The sequence below is a fragment of the Polypterus senegalus genome, chromosome 2, assembly GCF_016835505.1.
Source record: "Polypterus senegalus isolate Bchr_013 chromosome 2, ASM1683550v1, whole genome shotgun sequence".
NCBI lineage: Eukaryota > Metazoa > Chordata > Cladistia > Polypteriformes > Polypteridae > Polypterus > Polypterus senegalus.
Genome location: NC_053155.1, coordinates 149,369,767 through 149,387,941, shown reverse-complemented (window position 1 = coordinate 149,387,941; position 18,175 = coordinate 149,369,767). Strand labels below are relative to the sequence as shown.

The following is an 18,175-nucleotide window of genomic DNA, read 5'->3' as shown; positions in this document are numbered from 1 at the left end:
TCCTGCTGGTATACTTTAACAACGCAAGTTGACTGTAATTTTACCTTGACCCAGCTAAGATCTACTGCTGATCAGTATCTACTGTGGTTTATGGTTTGTGTCTTTTGGCATTAATAGGGGAATATTTGCTTACAAAAGCAGTGTTAAGTTCTGACTGTTTTCATCAATTGGCATCAATATGTGGAAGTTTCATCGAGACATGTATATCCATATTTCCTTCATACACTTAAAATGTCAACATTTATGTTAATTTAGTCCCCTTATTTTCTTATCATAATTTATAATTATAATGTGTCAGGCTTTGGCAAATTTTTCCTTCATTCTTCTTTGATGATCTCAGATTGTTGTGACTGCTCATGACCTGCTTTCCTAGTAACAATAGTTATCCAACTAGGGCTGTGATAAAAAATAGGCTGGCAGTAGTTATGTTTTCCTCTCTGAGGGCCAACAAGGTCTTCTAACTTTTAAAAACAGGCTCAGCTTTACTGATGAAACTTTAGTTTCATGGTTCAATTATATTTTATATAATGTAAGTTAAATAGTAAAATCTTAATTTTTTTTAACAGTATACTACATATTTTTAGTGTTAACTATGATAAAAAACTTCACAGTATCTTAAAATATTTTGAGAAATCTTGCTTTTTCTGTTTAAAAATCTATTTGCTATAAAACACTTTAAGTTTTAGAGGTTGGGTGAGGCCCAGGTGTGTTCATTTGGTGTTAAGTGGTTCTTCAACTTTATAGTCATTTGTACTCAGTACAATGAAAATCTTATTCTGTGAGTCCTTCAGCAATAGTCAAGAATTTACAACAACAGACAAGGATAAACAACAATAAACAAAAACACTCAGGTGCAAAAGAAATGCAGAAACAAAGAGAAGTACGATTGCACATGCAAATAAGTAAATGATTCAGTGTAAACTCTGCAGGTATATGGTCTCATGAAGGCCGTCCATCCTCCAGACACAAGCTAGTATGTGGTTTTGAGTGGCAGTGGATGGGTTTTATTTACAAGCCTGATAGCATAAGGGATAAAATTGCCTTTTATCCTTGATATTCTAGTTGCTATGCTCTTGTAGCATCTCCCTGATGGTAGCAGTATGAACAGTTCATGTTGTAGGTGGGTTGTCTCCTTAATAATGTTATGGGCCATCCTGAGAGCTCTGGTGCTATGAATGTCCTCTAGTGCAGGAAGTTCCAATAATATTTGTGCCGATTTTACCACCCACTGTACATCTTTTTGGTCCCATGCAATACTGTTCCAAAACCAGACTGTGATGGAGTAGGTGAGGATACTCTTAATTGTGCATCTGTAGAGGTTGCTGAGGATGGCCCTTGGCATGCCAAGCTTCCTCAGCCTTCTCAAAAAAATACAAACACGGCCAGACTTTCTGTGCCAGCTCTGTGACATGGAAGGTCCAAGTGGCATCCTGGAGATGTTAATACCAAGAGATTTAAATGAGGCCACTCTCTACACCTCAGTCTGTCCAATGTACAGTGGTGGATGCTGTCCTCTCTTCCTGTGTCAATAATCATCTCTTTCATTTTGCTGGTGTTAAGAAAGAGATTATTGTCGTGATACCACTTCACAATGCCAGCCACCTCCATTCTGTACGCCGACTTGTCACTCTCCAGAAATCAGTCCAGTGATGGTGGTATCATCAACAAATGTAATAATGCTGATGTTATGCTGGTAAGCAATACAGTCATGAGTGAAGAGCATGTATTGCATGGGACTCAAAACACATCCTTGTGGGGTTCCTGTATTTCTGGTTATTGTTTTGGAAATGTTCTTCCCCAGCCTAACTGACTGGGATCTGCCTGTTAGTGTATCTGTAAATAACATATTACTATAAACTTATGTATTTTTTCTTATTCACATGAGCGGTGATAACATTTTACTGTCTTTAATTTGGAGTTTATTATTATTTAAATTTTTCCAGTCTTTCTACTGTTCATTATTGACATTCATTTATTTATTTTTTCTCAGTGTCTGTCTAGAGATGCTTCAGGAAATGTCAGCCTTCAGTATTTAGGCACAGTGGTAAGTGAGCCATGTCAGATTGTGTTTATCCTTGTGGTGTGTTTAATATTTTGTTTTGTTTATCTGTTAAATATTAATACGTAAAATATTTACTGTTTGTTTAAATCAATTATTTCTTGGGTATCAACCTGACTATCTTTTGCTTTCTTCAAACCACAGTGTTGTTATTATGTACAAACTCAGTTTTAAACATTTATCAGAAACTGTCATTAATCTAATCTATTAATCTTATCACAAACTGTCAATGGAATATGTTTGCACAAATTGAGTAGATGATTTGTACTGTGTTTTTTTTTTCTCCTGTCTTTGTGCTTAAAGTTTGTTAAACAGCTGATGACACTGAAAATAGAGAAGTTCAGGTTTTGCACATTCTGTGCTACAGAAGAGCCCAACGTGGGGCTTTATTTGCAGATCACACTAATGGCTTTGTCTTTAATATGTAATTGCAGCACAAAGACATCAGTGTTCCATTAATTCATCCCTAAGTTGCAGTCCATATTTCTTTGCTTTTTTTATGAGAGGCTGGTAGTTCTGAGAGCAAATGGCAGTTGATCTTCATTTTAAATAGCACTTTTAACAATGCATACCTTTCTCACAAGGCACTTTACAAAGCACACAAGAATGCTAACACTTGGGAAGGTTCTAAAAAAGAGAAACATAATGCTTTATACATAGATATAGTAGTTTCAGATGATATGTGCAAAAATGTCTTCCGGAAAATAAAATGGACACAAGTGCAGTCTTTATTTATAGCTTTCATTTGCTGCTCATATGACCTCTGCAGAGCAAATTCCTGCCCTGTTTCATTACTGGTGTCCATAAATATTCCTAAGAAAGAGCTCATACTGTATTTCACTTGCTCTGGATTGCACTAATTTTTCCAGATGTAAAAAACATTATAGCAGCAGAGTGACAAAAAATTGATGTGCATGACATAAAAGTAAAGGAACCTTATGTTTATTACTTATTATTAATTTATATTTGTGTGCTATTTCTCATTAAAACTAATTTTTAACAAAATAAAAAGTGTTTTTGAAATGTTTTTACAACAAATAGTTAAACGACGTCCTCCCTGCGTGGAATTTGCATGTTCTCCCCATGTCTGCATGGGTTTCCTCCGTGTTCCGGTTTCCTCCCACAGTCCAAAGACATGCAGGTTAGGTGCATTGGCGTTTCTAAATTGTCCTGAGTGTGTGTGTGTGTGTGTGTGTGTGTGTGTGCCTGCAGTGGCTGGCCCTGCCGGTTTTTTCCTGCCTGCGCCTGTGTTGGCTGAGATTGGCTCCAGCAGACCCCCATGACCCTGTAGTTAGGATATAGTGGGTTGGATAATGGATGGATGGATGGATAGTTGAATGACATGTTAAACAGAAATGCTTTAACAAAATACAGACTAGGCCTATCAGGCAAAACTTGGAATATTCAACTGCTTACTGTCTTTTAAATGTCATCTCTGCTGTTCTTCTGAATGATTATTAGCATATCGAAATCCTCTGGTCAAATTGTAAACTTTTTGGCTGAAGAACTGCAACATTATAGAGATGGAGATGGGGACAGCCAGTCTAAAGCACAATTCATTGAACCAAAAGCCCCATCCCTCATGAACCCAGCACAGAGTAGCAGGTCACATTTAATTCCAAGCACAGTATAAAAAGTTACCTGTGCACTGTGGGTCAGGATACAAGTCAGGAAAAGCATACTTTGCACTTGCTTACTGTTGGTCTATCCCAGCAACACTTGGGGTAGGGGAAGGAAACAATGCAGGACAGGATATCAGTCCATCACAGGCCTGCTTATGAACACACCCATGCTCTCAGAGGGCAACTTTAGAGTTTCCAGTTAACCTAAACTGCACGTCTTTAGGGATATGGGAGGAAACCCAAAGACCCCAGAGGAAAACTCAAGCAGACATGGGGCATTTTATTTAAATAACACCTTTTCTATGCTTAAAGTACTCATAATGGAAAGGTGGGCTACCCTTGAGGGATTATGTGATTATGCACATATGTGAGTACATGACCTAAACCTCCAATTATCTTTATACAAATAAATAGGATGATTGTTGTCTTGTATCTGTATGTGTACGTCTGTCATTTGTGGTTTACTTTTGTAGTTGAAATAATACTGTTTTTCCTGTAATGTTTTAATCAAATAAATGCACTTATCTGATGCATTAAACATGGGGTTCTCTACTGTTAGATGTAGATTCAGCAAGTTGCACATGGTGTGCGACTGTTTGTGATAGTTGTATTTTAATATTACACAGCTAAAGGCACAATTTAAAGATTAGACTTAGTTTGGAGTACATTATGGTGATATCATTAACATTGTTATCAGACTTTTACTTGAATTTATCTTTAAAGTTTATATCATGTCAGTGTGTTATAAAAATTAGAGACAAATATAATGAAATGTAATTTAACATAAGAAGGTGCTGCTTTTTGTCTGTCGTCACAGCCATCAAAAGGGGCAAAAAAAATGTTTTTCTCAGTTTGCAAAGCACCATCCAGTCTTGGTCTTGGTCCACTGCCAGTCTTGGTCTGTCTATGGTGTCTGAACCTCTGTTTAGAAGCTGGGTTGACTTAGCCACTGTACTCACCTCTCTAGCACAAGCACTCTTTCCCTCACCTTCTGTCCCTCTCACAAACACACACACACACTAGTGAGGTTTCACTCCAATGATAGTCTAGGCCAGGAATCCCCTTTCTGGTCACAAATGGTCTTTTTGGTCTACAGGGGTGCCAGGAGCTCCCAGGGGGATTCTAGTCACATGTCAAAGAAGAGCTGACAGGGTATTTTACCATGTCATTTGGGAAACATTGCCTGAGAATTTCTTCTGGCACATTGCACCTTATAATAACAATTTCAGACCGACCCACTTAATTCAGTTTAGCATTGCTGGTTACTAAGAATTACTATTCTCTGTTCTGAATTCCATATTAATGTCTGCACATTTCTTTTATTGTATAAACTTACCAAATTTCTTGGATTTTAACATTCTGTTATACAACACAGAAATGAAAGAGGTATCAATCCTTAGTGTGTTTTTCCCCTCAGACTCCACTCTACAGTACTAAGGGTTCTCAAGTTCAGTCTAAGAGGGTATTTGTTCCAACCCAAGTTCTTACTTAGAGGCCAATCATGAATGAAGAGAACTTATTTCATACTAGTGCTGTCATTGGGCCACATCAAATCATCTCTGATTCATTGATTTAAGTCATTCATATTTTTAATTTTTCTTTTATGGGGATGGCGTCGCATTGATTTTAAGGCCTGGAGCAAAGTAGTAATTACTTTACTTTTCACTCATCCATTTCTTTCTAAATATTTTATGAAAATGTAAACTTAATGACATAAATTGTATCTCATTGTTAAGCAGGGTATAGAAAGTAAAAAGCGTTTTTTAAAAAGTGAATGCGACTGTTTAAGACTAAAAGTAGCAAAAAAAGAGCTGGACATCTTCAAAAGCAAATTAACTAAAATGAAGCTAGCAACTTTATCTGGCCTCAAGTGTTACAAACTATATAAAAAAAAAAGTCTCTGCAGATTCACTGTCACAAACACACAAAATGCAACTAATTGAATGGGGGAATTGTTTCTCACAATACTGTATGCACAGACATTAAATACGTATTTTAAATACAACCCCAATTCCAAAAAACTTGGTACACTGTCAATAATCTAATAAAAACAAAAAAGGATTGATTTGTAAATTATATTCAATCTGTGCTCTATTGAAAATGCTACAACAATACATTACTACTAGTTTTTAAAAACACACTCATGTTGAAAAAGAAGTGGTACCACAGAGGCTAAGGATCTGTGCTGGCATCAGGAAGGTTGCTGGTTCAATCTTCCTTGATTTAGCCTTTGAGTAAGGCCCTTAACCTGAAAATTGCTCAAGGGACACTGTATAATGGATGACACTGTGCTCTGGCCTCCAAAGGTAATGCATAAAGACAATTTCCTCTAGGGGATTAGGAAAGTTATCAAATCCAAAAATCCAAAATCTGATGAATGCAACACAGTCCAAAAATGTTGGTACATTTGAATGTTTAACACTGTGTAACATCACCATTGCTTTTAATAACACTTAATGAAGCATTTGGGCGCCGAAGACAAAAGTTGGTTAAGTTTAAGAAGTAGAATTTTCCCTTACTTATCCATTAATCAGGTCTTTAGCTGAGTAGTTGAGTAGTTTGTTTGTCACAATGCGTCACACAGTCTCAGTCAGAGTCAGGATTGTAGGCAGGCCAATCTACGGGATGGCCCATATTTATGTATATGACATTTCACAGGCTGCAGCATTTAAACTACTGCACAAAAAGAGTATCGAAAATGTCATCACTATGTAGCCTGAGAATGTGTCGTGGAATGGGCAACTCCTACTGTGTTCGAATAAAGAACGGCGGCGAATTGATTATCGCTAGAGCAGCGGGTATGTTGTGTGCATTTTTACTCTGCAACAAACAACTATACTGTGGTGAAACGGAGAAATGACAGTTGAGTTTGGAGGCAGAGGCCCCAGTGCTAACCATTGCAAGAATAAACACAAAATTTGACATCAGCAGGACTGTTTTTCAAGCGAAGGGAGCAGGTAGGCCCAGGAGATGGGTTCTTCTTCAGGTGTGTATTGATCTGGAAGGCAGACCATGCCATGGAGAACAGGGGATGAAAAAACATTTAAGGTACTTTGTGTTCATGTTCCATTATTTTACTTGATAATAACGTTGGTAGTTTCCTGACAATAATGTCTTTTCAATCATATACATTAATATAGGCCACCCTGTAGAACCCACACTCATCTTAAACAGACATGCACTTGTAATCCGGGCAGAATGTGATCTGTGAGAAAATGCCGGGACATTCCTGGAAAAGGTGGCACCTGAATAACAGTATATGTTGCTCCAAAATTTGTACATACCTTTCTGCATTTAATGGTGTCCTCAGAGATAAGTAAGTGACCCACCCCCCATACCATGAAAGATGCTAGCTTTTAGACCTAACGATAACAACTTGGATAGTCTGTTTTCTGTTTGGCACAGAGAACAAGATGGCTCTTTTTTTTCCCCCGTCATCAGACCACAAAACACAATTACACTGTGCTACTTTCCATCTCAGAGGAGACTGAACCCGGAGAAGTTGTCAACATTTCTGGACGGTGTTGATGTATGGCTTCCGCTTTGCATAGCAGAGCCTTAACTTCCTAATGTGGATGCAGTGAGAAATGGTGTTGACTGGCAAAGGTTTACTGAAATATTCCAGAGCTCATTTTATGATACCCATTACAAACATGTAATGATTTCTAAGACAGTGATCGAAGATCATGCACATTCAAAAGTGGTTCTGGCCTTGCTCTTTACGTTTCAAGATTTGACTGGAGTCTTCCAATCTTTTAATTACATTGTGCACTGTAAAGAGTATGTGGAATGTTGTCTTCAAAGTGCTAGCTTTTTCTTTGAAACAACCTTGACTCATCCTTGCTCTTGAAGGACTAGACCTTTTTTGAAGGCTATTTATATATCATAACATGCTTGTCTCACCTGTTTGACGTCACTTTGTTATTTCAACTTGTCACATCATAAGTCCTAAACTAGCCTTGTCCTAACTTTTTTAGAATGTGTTGCAGGCATTAATTTCAGAGTAAATATATATAATCAGAAAACATTGTAGCTGATTTGGTAAAGTATGAGGTACCTTGTCTTTGTACTGTTTGTGTTTAAATACAAGTCAAGTAAATTTATAAGTTACTTCTTTTTGTTTTTATTAGCCTTTTTCATAGTGTCACAACTTTTTTTGCATTTGCGGTTGTATAACATTATTAGCAAATGACAAATTTTAGCATATGAAAGAGATTTCTGAAATCAATATGCTGTTGTTATTGCTTGTACAAAAATATTTTTGCTAGAAACATGCATTTACTTAGCATTAATCGATTGCTGAAATATTCACGATTGCGATTAAAAGTAATAATTAACTTAAAAAGGAATGGTAACTCAAAAAATATGACAAACTCAAAGTTTTGTCTGTCTGTTCATTGGGTAGGTTTGTGTTCTTGGTGAGTTTACTTCTTAATGACATAATGTTAATAAATAGCTCATATGTATTGTTTTGAAACCCTAATATAGCGTGGTAGACTTTTAATGTACTGGATAAAAGCAAATCTAGGAACTCACTCCACCAGGCACTGTATGGTCCTCACACTTTTTCACAAACACTCTAAACCTTGCCCTTGGTTTGTTGATGCTCCACAGTCCTAGGTTTGAATTGTTGCATCTGGACGTTCTCCCATTGTTCATTTAGGGTTCTCCTCTTGGTTCTCCTGTGTTCTTCCCCCATTCTAGATGTAAGTATATAAGAAAGTCTGATGTCTCTGAATTGACCCATTAAGTTCTTGCACGTGCATGAGTGAGGGTTGTCTACATGGGCTGTAGCTCTCTGAAACCTAACTGGCTCAAAAATGATCTGAAGGATTAGGTCATACCTAATTCTCGCAGATTATCTTCTGTTGAAATCTGAATTTGAATCATGTTGATTTTAATACAGAATCTGACACTGTCTCAAACTCTGATTCTGAGTCTTTAAATCATTATTACTTTAGTAACCATATTTTGCCTTTTATGTCCGACCTATTACACTTTTATTCTTTAAACCAAAAACATATTTCTGCAGTGAAGTTATTCCATGGTTTTCTAATTTTCTTCCAAAAGAATACATCTTCCATCTTCACTGGTGTAGCAAGGGGCTAGATACTTAGGTTTTAGATATTTTAGGCCATTAACTTACACATATTGTACATGCATTTTTATTTCCATACCAAATAAAGTGCTGAAAGGCATTTTAATATATAGAATTATATTTTGATATATTCTCCTGCTACAAGTTCTATGGTTTTTCACTGATGTCAGAAATATTTATTATTGCAAGCCCTACACATTTAGCCCATCATTTTTGTTCTCCATAGATGTAATATATAATAAAAAACGGAAAGAGTATTACTGTTATGCCAGTAATACAGTTGTGTGTCTAAGTAATGTAAGTTCTAAAGATTTCTCACAGATTTACAATTGTATAGCAGAAGTTAAACACTGTTTAACAAAAAATGTTCTTAAAATTAATTTGGATAAACATTTTACTAATAAGATCAGAGAAATGACCTTCACATTTGACAATTAGTTGTGATTGCACTAGCGCATGGCTTTGTCAGAAATCTAGGAGTCATTATTATCGTGTTAACACTTCAAGAACAGTATTTTTTTCCATTTTCGTAACATAACATTTGTAAATGTTTTGAATTTACACTGTTACATCTCAGTTTTGATTTTGTGTCTCCTTAATAATCAGTGCTATTAACTTGACATTAGTGAATCTTTAGGCAATGCTTGTAATATTAACAAAGAAATTTCACCATATGATTTCCCTTAGCTCACTGTTTACCACTTAATGTTTGTTTAAAGTATGCAAAATATTGCTGTGTACATTTAAAGCTATATCTTGGTTTTGTTCCCAAAGAATATCAGAGCACACTTTTTCATTAATTACCAATATTGAATCTAAGATCAAAATGTGCAGGGTGTGTACACTTCAGTGTGTACAAGGTCCAATTTATCATCTCCAGTCCACCAAACCCGCATATAGTTTGGCTGTAGAAGGAAACCCACACAGACACTGGGAGAACAAGCAGCTTCTTTACAGGGAGCAGCCAGGCCATGAATTCTGGTGGTCTTGTTGTAAAGCAGCAGCACTACTACTGTGCTGCCCCTAGCAATAACCGTTATCAGTAAAGTGTCTTTACTATGAAAAGAATATGATGATGCTTTGTACTTTCCACACAGAACGGAAAGTAAAAAATAATATGGTAAAGTAAATAGAAATGTAGTAAATATACAATAAATGTAACAGAAAAAAACATCTTCCAAAGTAACAGCAACATTCAGATCATGGGCAGATCTGTGGAAAGCAAATTCTAGAAAATAAGGAAAAAAATATAATTGCTTAGATAATATAAGCAGCATAGTTCAATGTTATAGGCATCTTTGTTGTAGTATTGATGACCTTAGTAATAAAAGTATTCTATTTCAGGGTGCATATGTTTGTATATGAGGACATGTGTGTATTCAGTATTCATTCTGTATGTTGCAAGTTCTAGCACAGTTGCGGGTGTTTGACTCCTTCAGTGTTCTTGATGAACCTTTTTGTCTTCATATACTCTGCTTCTCAGTAGGACACTCCTATTATCTCTTATACTGTATATATATATATATATTTCTCTTCTGGTTCGTCCTGCTTTCTCTTCAAACCCCATCATGTCACCACCCAATATCTAGCCTGACCGCGTGACCTTTCACTTTGGCGGTGACGTGACACAAATGGGGTCATGAGAGAGTAGCGGGGAACGCAGTAGTCCGAAGGAGGAATAGGAATCGAGAAAAGTGTCGTGGGGGTGTATAGGAGGCCGCAGGCAGCGTGGGAAGGGTTTGGAAGAGGAAGAATAGGAATCGAGAAATGCTGTGTTGGACTGGGTTTAAAGAGGAAGCAGGACGAATCAGAAGAGGTATATGTATAAGAGATTATTGAGTGCAAACTGATCGCTATCCAAAATTCTGAAACAATCTTCATACCCAGAATCTCTCTCCTTCCTTCCGACAGCAATCTCCCCGTTTAAATTTAAACACACACAATTCCCACTCATACTCCCCTTTCTTTATGACTATCAACAAGTCCCAAGGACAAACATTTGCAAAGATTTGCGTTAATCTGCAACAACCAGTCCTCAGCCACGGTCGTCATTATCCAGCAAAATACCTATTCACAACTGCGTCTTTCAAGAAGTATTTCTTCCTTCTCGATTTCTGAATTTCTTTCTCACCGTTTTATGTTCCTATTCTTACATCGCCGTTATGCTACGGCGGGCGTCGGCTAGTTTGTATTATTCTTATACCTGGCAAAATCAAGGCTCCTTCATGTTGGTTGATCATTACTCTGAACCTCTTTTGGCTGAAACCTTCTGTGGGCTTATGCTCCTCCCCTCCAAGAAATCAGAAAAAACTTTGCGGCACCCAGAGGTCCTCTTTATATTCTTTGAAGTGTTGCCTAGTAATACATCCTTGTGTCGTCATCACTCTAGCGGCATGTGAAAGGATGAGCTGAGGCAGAGTCAAAGATAGAGGATGACACTGAGTTATGATTTTGCTCAAATCCCTTGATTCTTTATACTTTGTTTTTGCATTAACATATTAATTCACGTACATAACAATAATTTGCCCCATTCAGAAATCAGCTTTGACCTACTTGGGCTAGCCCTCAAATTGCGCCTATCTAAGCAGCCAGTGCACCATAACAGCCATGACCATTTGTGCTGGCTTAATTATATCATCCAAATGCCAGCCTCTTACAGCACCTCATAAAATTTGATGATTCTAGACATTTCTTTTTGTAATAGGAAGTTTGAATATCATCTTCTTTATTTCTATTTTTTTCTAGTGTTATCCCCCGTCATGATCTGCGTCCTATACGAATACCTAATTTGCCTTAATGGTGACGCCCTGTCCTGAATTGTATAAACAGTATATAATATCTTCAATTTTTGAAAGCTTAATTTTGAAATGCTTAGTTGTCTTTGTATGTTCCTTGCTTCATATAGCTGTTTTGGTTTGGATTTATCAGAGTATTCAGGTTTGTTTTACTTTGCTTCAGTTTGCATCAAATCTGTCCTCACATGCTAAGCTGGATTTATTTCCATTATTTTAAAAATAATGAGCCAAAGCCTTTAGAAATGTAGTAAAAACGAATGAGGTGCAATGTTTATTTTCAATTTCCATGAGCTGTTTTTCCACTAATGGAAAAGGTGAAAATAAAGTAAAACAGTTTTTCAAGAATTCTCTGGCAATCATTTTGTTCCTTTTTGAAAACTCCTTGCACCTTTCCTTCTAGGAGTGTGAAGCCAGAGCTCTTGGGGTCACTGGTTTTAGATTAGCTTTTGAGGACCAATGTTGCTCTACCCTCTCGTGCACGTTTCTTCTTGCTATGCAATCACACACCAGTAGCTTATGTCTGCAACAGTCAAAAAGGAAATGACACTGATTATTACAACAGTGGGCTTCAGAACATCCTTGAGACCCATGCCCCAGTTAAATCACGAGTGGTCTCTTTTGTAAAATCTGCCCCGTGGTTTACAAGTCAGCTTTGACAGATGAAAGCAACTGGACGGGCCCTCGAGCGGCGTTTTGTTGCAACCAGTTTAATGGGCCACAAATTAGCCTATCGAGAACACCAAAACAACTACTCCAGAGCACTAACCACAGTCTGATCTCAATACTATTCAAATTTAATTAATAACAGTCCTGAAAACTCCAAACAACTTTTTTCTGTGATAAATCATTTACTCAATCCTCATATGTATGCCTGTAATAGAGGATGAGGCCTTCAATGTGTTCTTTGGAGCCCTTTCCTACTCATCTGGTAAAAGCTAATGTATCAGACATAAGCCCTCTTATTGCTGATATCATTAATCACTCTCTTCAGAGCAGCTTAGTCCCACAGGCCTTGAAAACTGCAATAATTACACCCCATTTAAAAAAAAATCCTCTTTAGATCCTGAAGTGTTAGCAAACTATCATTTGCTAACCTTCCATTTTTGTGTAAGGTTTTGGAAAAGGCTTCAGGATCAATCAATCAATCTGGCTACCGATCTTCTCACAGTACAGAGACAGCCCTGGTCAGAGTCACCAATGACCTCCTGATGACAGCTGATCAGGGCTCTGCATCACTCCTTATCCTTCTGGATCTCACAGCTGCATTTGATACAGTAGATCATAATGTTCTCCTCCATCGTCTTCACTATATAATTGGACTTTCTCTCAGTCCTTTGGAGTGGTTCGAGTCCTATCTTACAGCTAGGGCTAAGTATGTGGCCCTGGGGGATGCTAAATCTCGTACCCACATTATCACCTGTGGCGTCCCACAAGGATCAGTCCTTGGGCCGACCTTTTTTAATATCAATATGCTGCCCCTGGGTCACATCATTCGCAGGCATGGAGTTTCATTCCATTGCTATGAGGATGATACGCAGCTCTATGTGAGACTGTATTTGACTTCTTTTATACCTTCATCGACTCTTTCCTCCTGCTTGGATGAGATTGAGGCTTGGATGTCCAAGAACTTTCTTAAGCTGAACAGCACCAACACTGAAGCTCTTTTAATTGATACCCCTCATCAACTTCGTTCCTCCGTAAATTGTATTTCCTTTTCTCGCCATACCATTACTTTCTCCCCTTCTGTTACTAATTTGGGTGTCAAATTAGACTCCCATTTGTCATTTGATACACATGTCCATCACCTCTGTAAAATTGCATTCCTTTATCTGTGAAACATACCCAAACTCCGTCCCTGCCTTTCCCTTTGTGATGCTGAAAAGCTGGTTCATGCATTTGTCTCCTCCAGGCTGGACTATTGTAATGCACTCCTCATCGGGATCCTCAGCAAGAGCCTTCAAAAGCTGCAACAAATCAAAAATAGTGCTGCAAGAATCCTAATGAGCATGCAGAAATATGAACATATTTCACCAATCCTTTGGTCACTTCATTGGCTCCCTATTCACCTCTGTATTGAATACAAACTTGTTTGCTCACTCACCAATGTATCCATGGAAATGCTCCACAATATCTTAAGGAACTTCTCATATTACAATCCACTATAAGAAACCTTCGTCTTGCAAATACCTATCGCCTTCGCCCTCCTATGACCAAACTTTGTACAATGGGTGACTAAGCATTTGCAGTCGCTGCTCCACGGCTCTGGAGTGCCCTACCAGAGAACCTGAGAACACAGCAGATTGTGGGCTGTTTTAAAAAACAGTTAAAGACTTTTCTATTTAGGAAAGCATATTAACAAAATTGCCTCTAATTATTATTATTATTATGTTTTATCTTTGTTTTTATCTTGTTGTGTTTTTTTGTAGTAGTTTGAGGTTTACTACAAATGTAAAATGTCTGTCTTATAAATAAAATGAATTATTATTATTGATGAGATGTCATTTGCTGACCACTTTCTGCCCCCTATACCCCCATATATACTGTATATACAGTATATATATATATATATATATATATATATATATATATATATATATATATATATTGGGTTTTTTTTGCCATTTCCCTGCAGCCACTGGAGATCATCAGAAATGTCAAGTGGCAAGGTGAACAGGGGGATAGTGGGGCATATTTTAAAACAGTCATTTTAATGGTTAAAAATCCTTTTTTATTTTGTTTAATTTATTTCTATTTGTGCTACTGTTAATGTTTTTAAGTATTTGAATTTTAGGTTTTTACAGCTTTTCAAACATCCATAATAATTGCTGTTGGCTATGATCAGCTGATTAGATTGTGTACCCTGTTTGGAACCTCACTGTATAGACAGCTATCAAGCTGTGGAGTGATGTGAAGCTGCCTCTTGTATGACAGCATTACTGTATGCATTATTTGGAAGAGAGAGGAAAAATGAAAGAGCTAACGTGTGATGTTTAGTTTTCAATGTAGTCAGAGCAGCAAGATGAATACATTTTGATTTGTGTGTATATACAGTAGGGGAACATTGTTTTGTTTTGTTAAAACAGTTGCTTTGTTTTAAATCCATTCATTTAAGTGACTTGATATAATTTTATGTTGTCTTCATTCAGAAATGCTAAATTGCTGATGAATTATTAATATCCTGATAATATTTAGATTTTCAGTAACATTCATTTTTCAATGAAGAATCCACCGATCATGTCTTCTTTATAAGCATGTCTAGATAGCAGATTTCAGTTTAGATCTACAGCAGCATGCCACTACTTAGCACATACTTTGTTGACCTTTTTGTCGACACGGTTTTAGTCGCTTGCTGATTTGAATTACAGTGACTCTGCCAGTCACAAGGGCATCAGCATGGATGAAATGGTTCAGTTGATTTCCTAACTCGAGATTGTAAACACAGTTCTGCTTCCACCTGTTGATAAGGGACAAAGGTTAGTGCAGCCATCTGATACCCGTGCTTGAGGCTTAGGAATATGAAGTCTGAGGAGATGCTGTCATTTTTTTTTCTTTCTCAGTAATTTGTATGCAGTTTATTTAGTTTACGGTGAAATAGTTTTTTGTTTAGTTGCAAGAGCTTAAATGAGGATAAGATGAACTCTAGAGCTCATTATTTCATTATGTTTGTAATCTAATGTGTAAGCATAGGTTGCTTTTAAATAATTTACCAATATTTTTCTATGCCCAAATCTATTGTTTTTTTGGCTTCTGTATGTACTTATTGACTGTGTCATTTGCTTTGCTTCCCTCATTTCTTTTATAATGACCAGCTCCTCTACAACTTGCCAAATCATAACCAGAGAGTATGAAGTTTAGCATCAGTTTAATTTTGCCTCCTTTTTGAATAACATTTAAATTAATTGCTGAAAATTTAAGAAGTAGAGTATAAAATATTATACTCTGTATGTGTGTGTGTGTATATATGTATATATGAGTGATATGCTGATCAGCCACTTCAAAACCACCTACAGGTTAAGTGAATAACATTGCCTATCTTGTTACAGTGGCACCTGACAATCAGTCGAAAAAAATAGGCAGCAAGTGAACAGTCAGTCTTTGAAGGTGATGTGTTAGAGGTGTGAAAACTGGGCAAGCATAACAATCTGAGCAACTTTGACAAAGGGTAAATTGTGATGGCTAGACAACTGGGTCCAAAATGGCAGGTCTTATGGGGTGTTCCAAGTGGTTAGTACCCACCAAAAGTGATATAAGGAACGACAACTGGTGAACAGGCTCATGGGCAACCAAGACTCATTCATACGCTTGGGAAGTGAAAGATAGCCTGCCTTGTCCGATCCCACAGAAGGGCAACTGTGGCTTAAAAACTTAATGCTGGCCATGAGTGAAAGGTGTCAGAATACACAAGGCGTCTCACCTTGGTACATTATGGGTCTGTATAGTTGCAGACCAGTCAGAGTGCCCATGCTGACCCCTGTCTACTGCTGAAAATACCTGCAATGGGTTACATAGGTTATCACAACTGGGCCATGTTGCAATTAAAGAAGGTGGCCTAGTCTGATGAATCACATTTTCTTTTAGATTATGTAGATGCATTTTTTACCTGGGGAAGAGACAGCAGCAGGTTGTACTATGGAAAGAAGGGAAACTAGCAGAGGCACTGTGATCCTCTAGCCAATGTTCTGCTGGGAAACCTTTGGTCGTGGCATTCATGTGAATGTTACTTTGACATGCACCACCAACCTAAAGATTGTTGCAGACCGTATACCCCAACCCCCACTTGCCTCACTGCTAAAAGTTTTCGGGAATGGTTTAAGGAATATAATAAAGAGTTCAAGGTGTTTACTTGGCTCCCAAATTCCCCAGATCGCAAACCAATTGAGCTTCTGTGGTATGTGCCTAATAAACAAGTCTGTTCCCTGGAGGCACCACCTCACAACTTACAGGACTTAAAGCATCAGATGCTAATGTCTTGGTGGCAGATACCACAGGACACCTTCAGAGGTCTTGTTGTGTCCATGCATTGAAGAGTCAAAGCTGTTTTGGTGGCATAGAAGGTTATGTGTGTGCATGTATGTATGAATGTATGTATGTGTGTGTATATATATATATACCCCAAGTTAACGAGTCAGAAGAAGAAAGAAGGATGAGGCTATAGCATGAAGCCGAAAGAAAGTGACTCCATTGCCAAAGTGAAACTGCCAAGGAATGACAACAAGAGAGACGCTCGCTTAGCCGCTGACAAAGGAGAGTTAGCACGTGCGCAAAACGAAACCGCCAACTCTGCTTTTCAATTTTTTCCTGCCAATTTCAATAATTTGTACGAGTCCAGGCTTCTTACAGCACGGGCTTACACAGCTAGAGTGTGTATGTATGTATGTGTATATATATATATATATATGTGTGTGTGTGTGTATGTATCTATATATATATATGTGTACAGTCAACCCTCGTTTATCGCGGTTAATCCGTTCCAGACTCTGCCGCGATAAATGAATTTCCGCGAAGTAGGATTCTTTATTTATAAATCGAATATTTTCGCAGTTAGAGCATAGAAAACCTGTTTACGACGTTCTAAATACAGTAATCCCTCCTCGATCGCGGGGGTTGCGTTCCAGACCACGCGATAGGTGAAAATCCGCGAAGTCGAAACCATATGTTTGTATGGTTATTTTTATATATTTTAAGCCCTTATAAACTCTCCCACACTGTTAACATTATTAGAGCCCTCTAGACATGAAATAACACCCTTTAGTCAAACATTTAAACTGTGCTTCATTACAAGACAGAGATGGCAGTTCTTTCTCACAATTAAAAGAATGCAAACATATCTTATCTTCAGAGGAGCAGATAATGTCAGAGAGAGTGCTCGCTAAGAAAAGCAAACAATCAAAAAATCAATACGTGCTTTTAAGTATACAGAAGCACCGCGATAAAGCGGCATTTTGTAGAGGAGCGTCCTATCTTCTAGGCAAACAGCCACTGTGTAAACAGCCCCCTCTGCTCACACCCCTCCGCCAGCCAGAGAGTGAGAGAGACAGAGAGAAGCAAACAAAACAAGCGCCGCTGGAAGCATATCTTATAGCATTGAGGAGTTTTAGTTAATATATAATACATGCTCTGATTGGGTAGCTTCTAAGCCATCTGCCAATAGCGTCCCTTGTATGAAATCAACTGGGCAATCAAACTGAAGAAGCATGTAACCTAAATTAAAAGACCCATTGTCCAGAAAGCGCTAAACCAGCGAAAAATCCGTGATATATATTTAGATGTGCTTACATTTAAAATCCAGATAGAGTGAAGCCGCTGAAAGTCGAAGCTCGATATAGCGAGGGATTACTGTATATATGTATATATATATATATGTATATATATATGTGTGTATGTATCTATGTGTATATATGTGTATATATATGTATATATATGTATATATATATATATAGTATATATACTGTATGTATATACTAGCAGAATACCCGCGCTTCGCAGCGGAGAAGTAGTGTGTTAAAGAAGTTATGAAAAGAAAAGGAAACATTTTAAAAATAATGTAACATGATTGTCAAAGTAATTGTTTTGTGTATTTGGCGGCAGCGTCACAAAGTTT

The 18,175-nt window shown here is 37.5% G+C and overlaps 1 protein-coding gene across 1 annotated transcript in view; it reads left to right on the top strand.

The window, feature by feature from the left end:
- The window catches only part of pcca (propionyl-CoA carboxylase subunit alpha), a 644,470-nt gene that overhangs the window by 531,406 nt on the left and 94,889 nt on the right, over nt 1-18,175 (top strand). Inside the window, exon 21 of the mRNA XM_039744810.1 lies at nt 1,991-2,044. Coding sequence (XP_039600744.1) covers nt 1,991-2,044 — 54 coding nt within the window. The remainder of the gene's footprint in view (nt 1-1,990; nt 2,045-18,175) is intronic.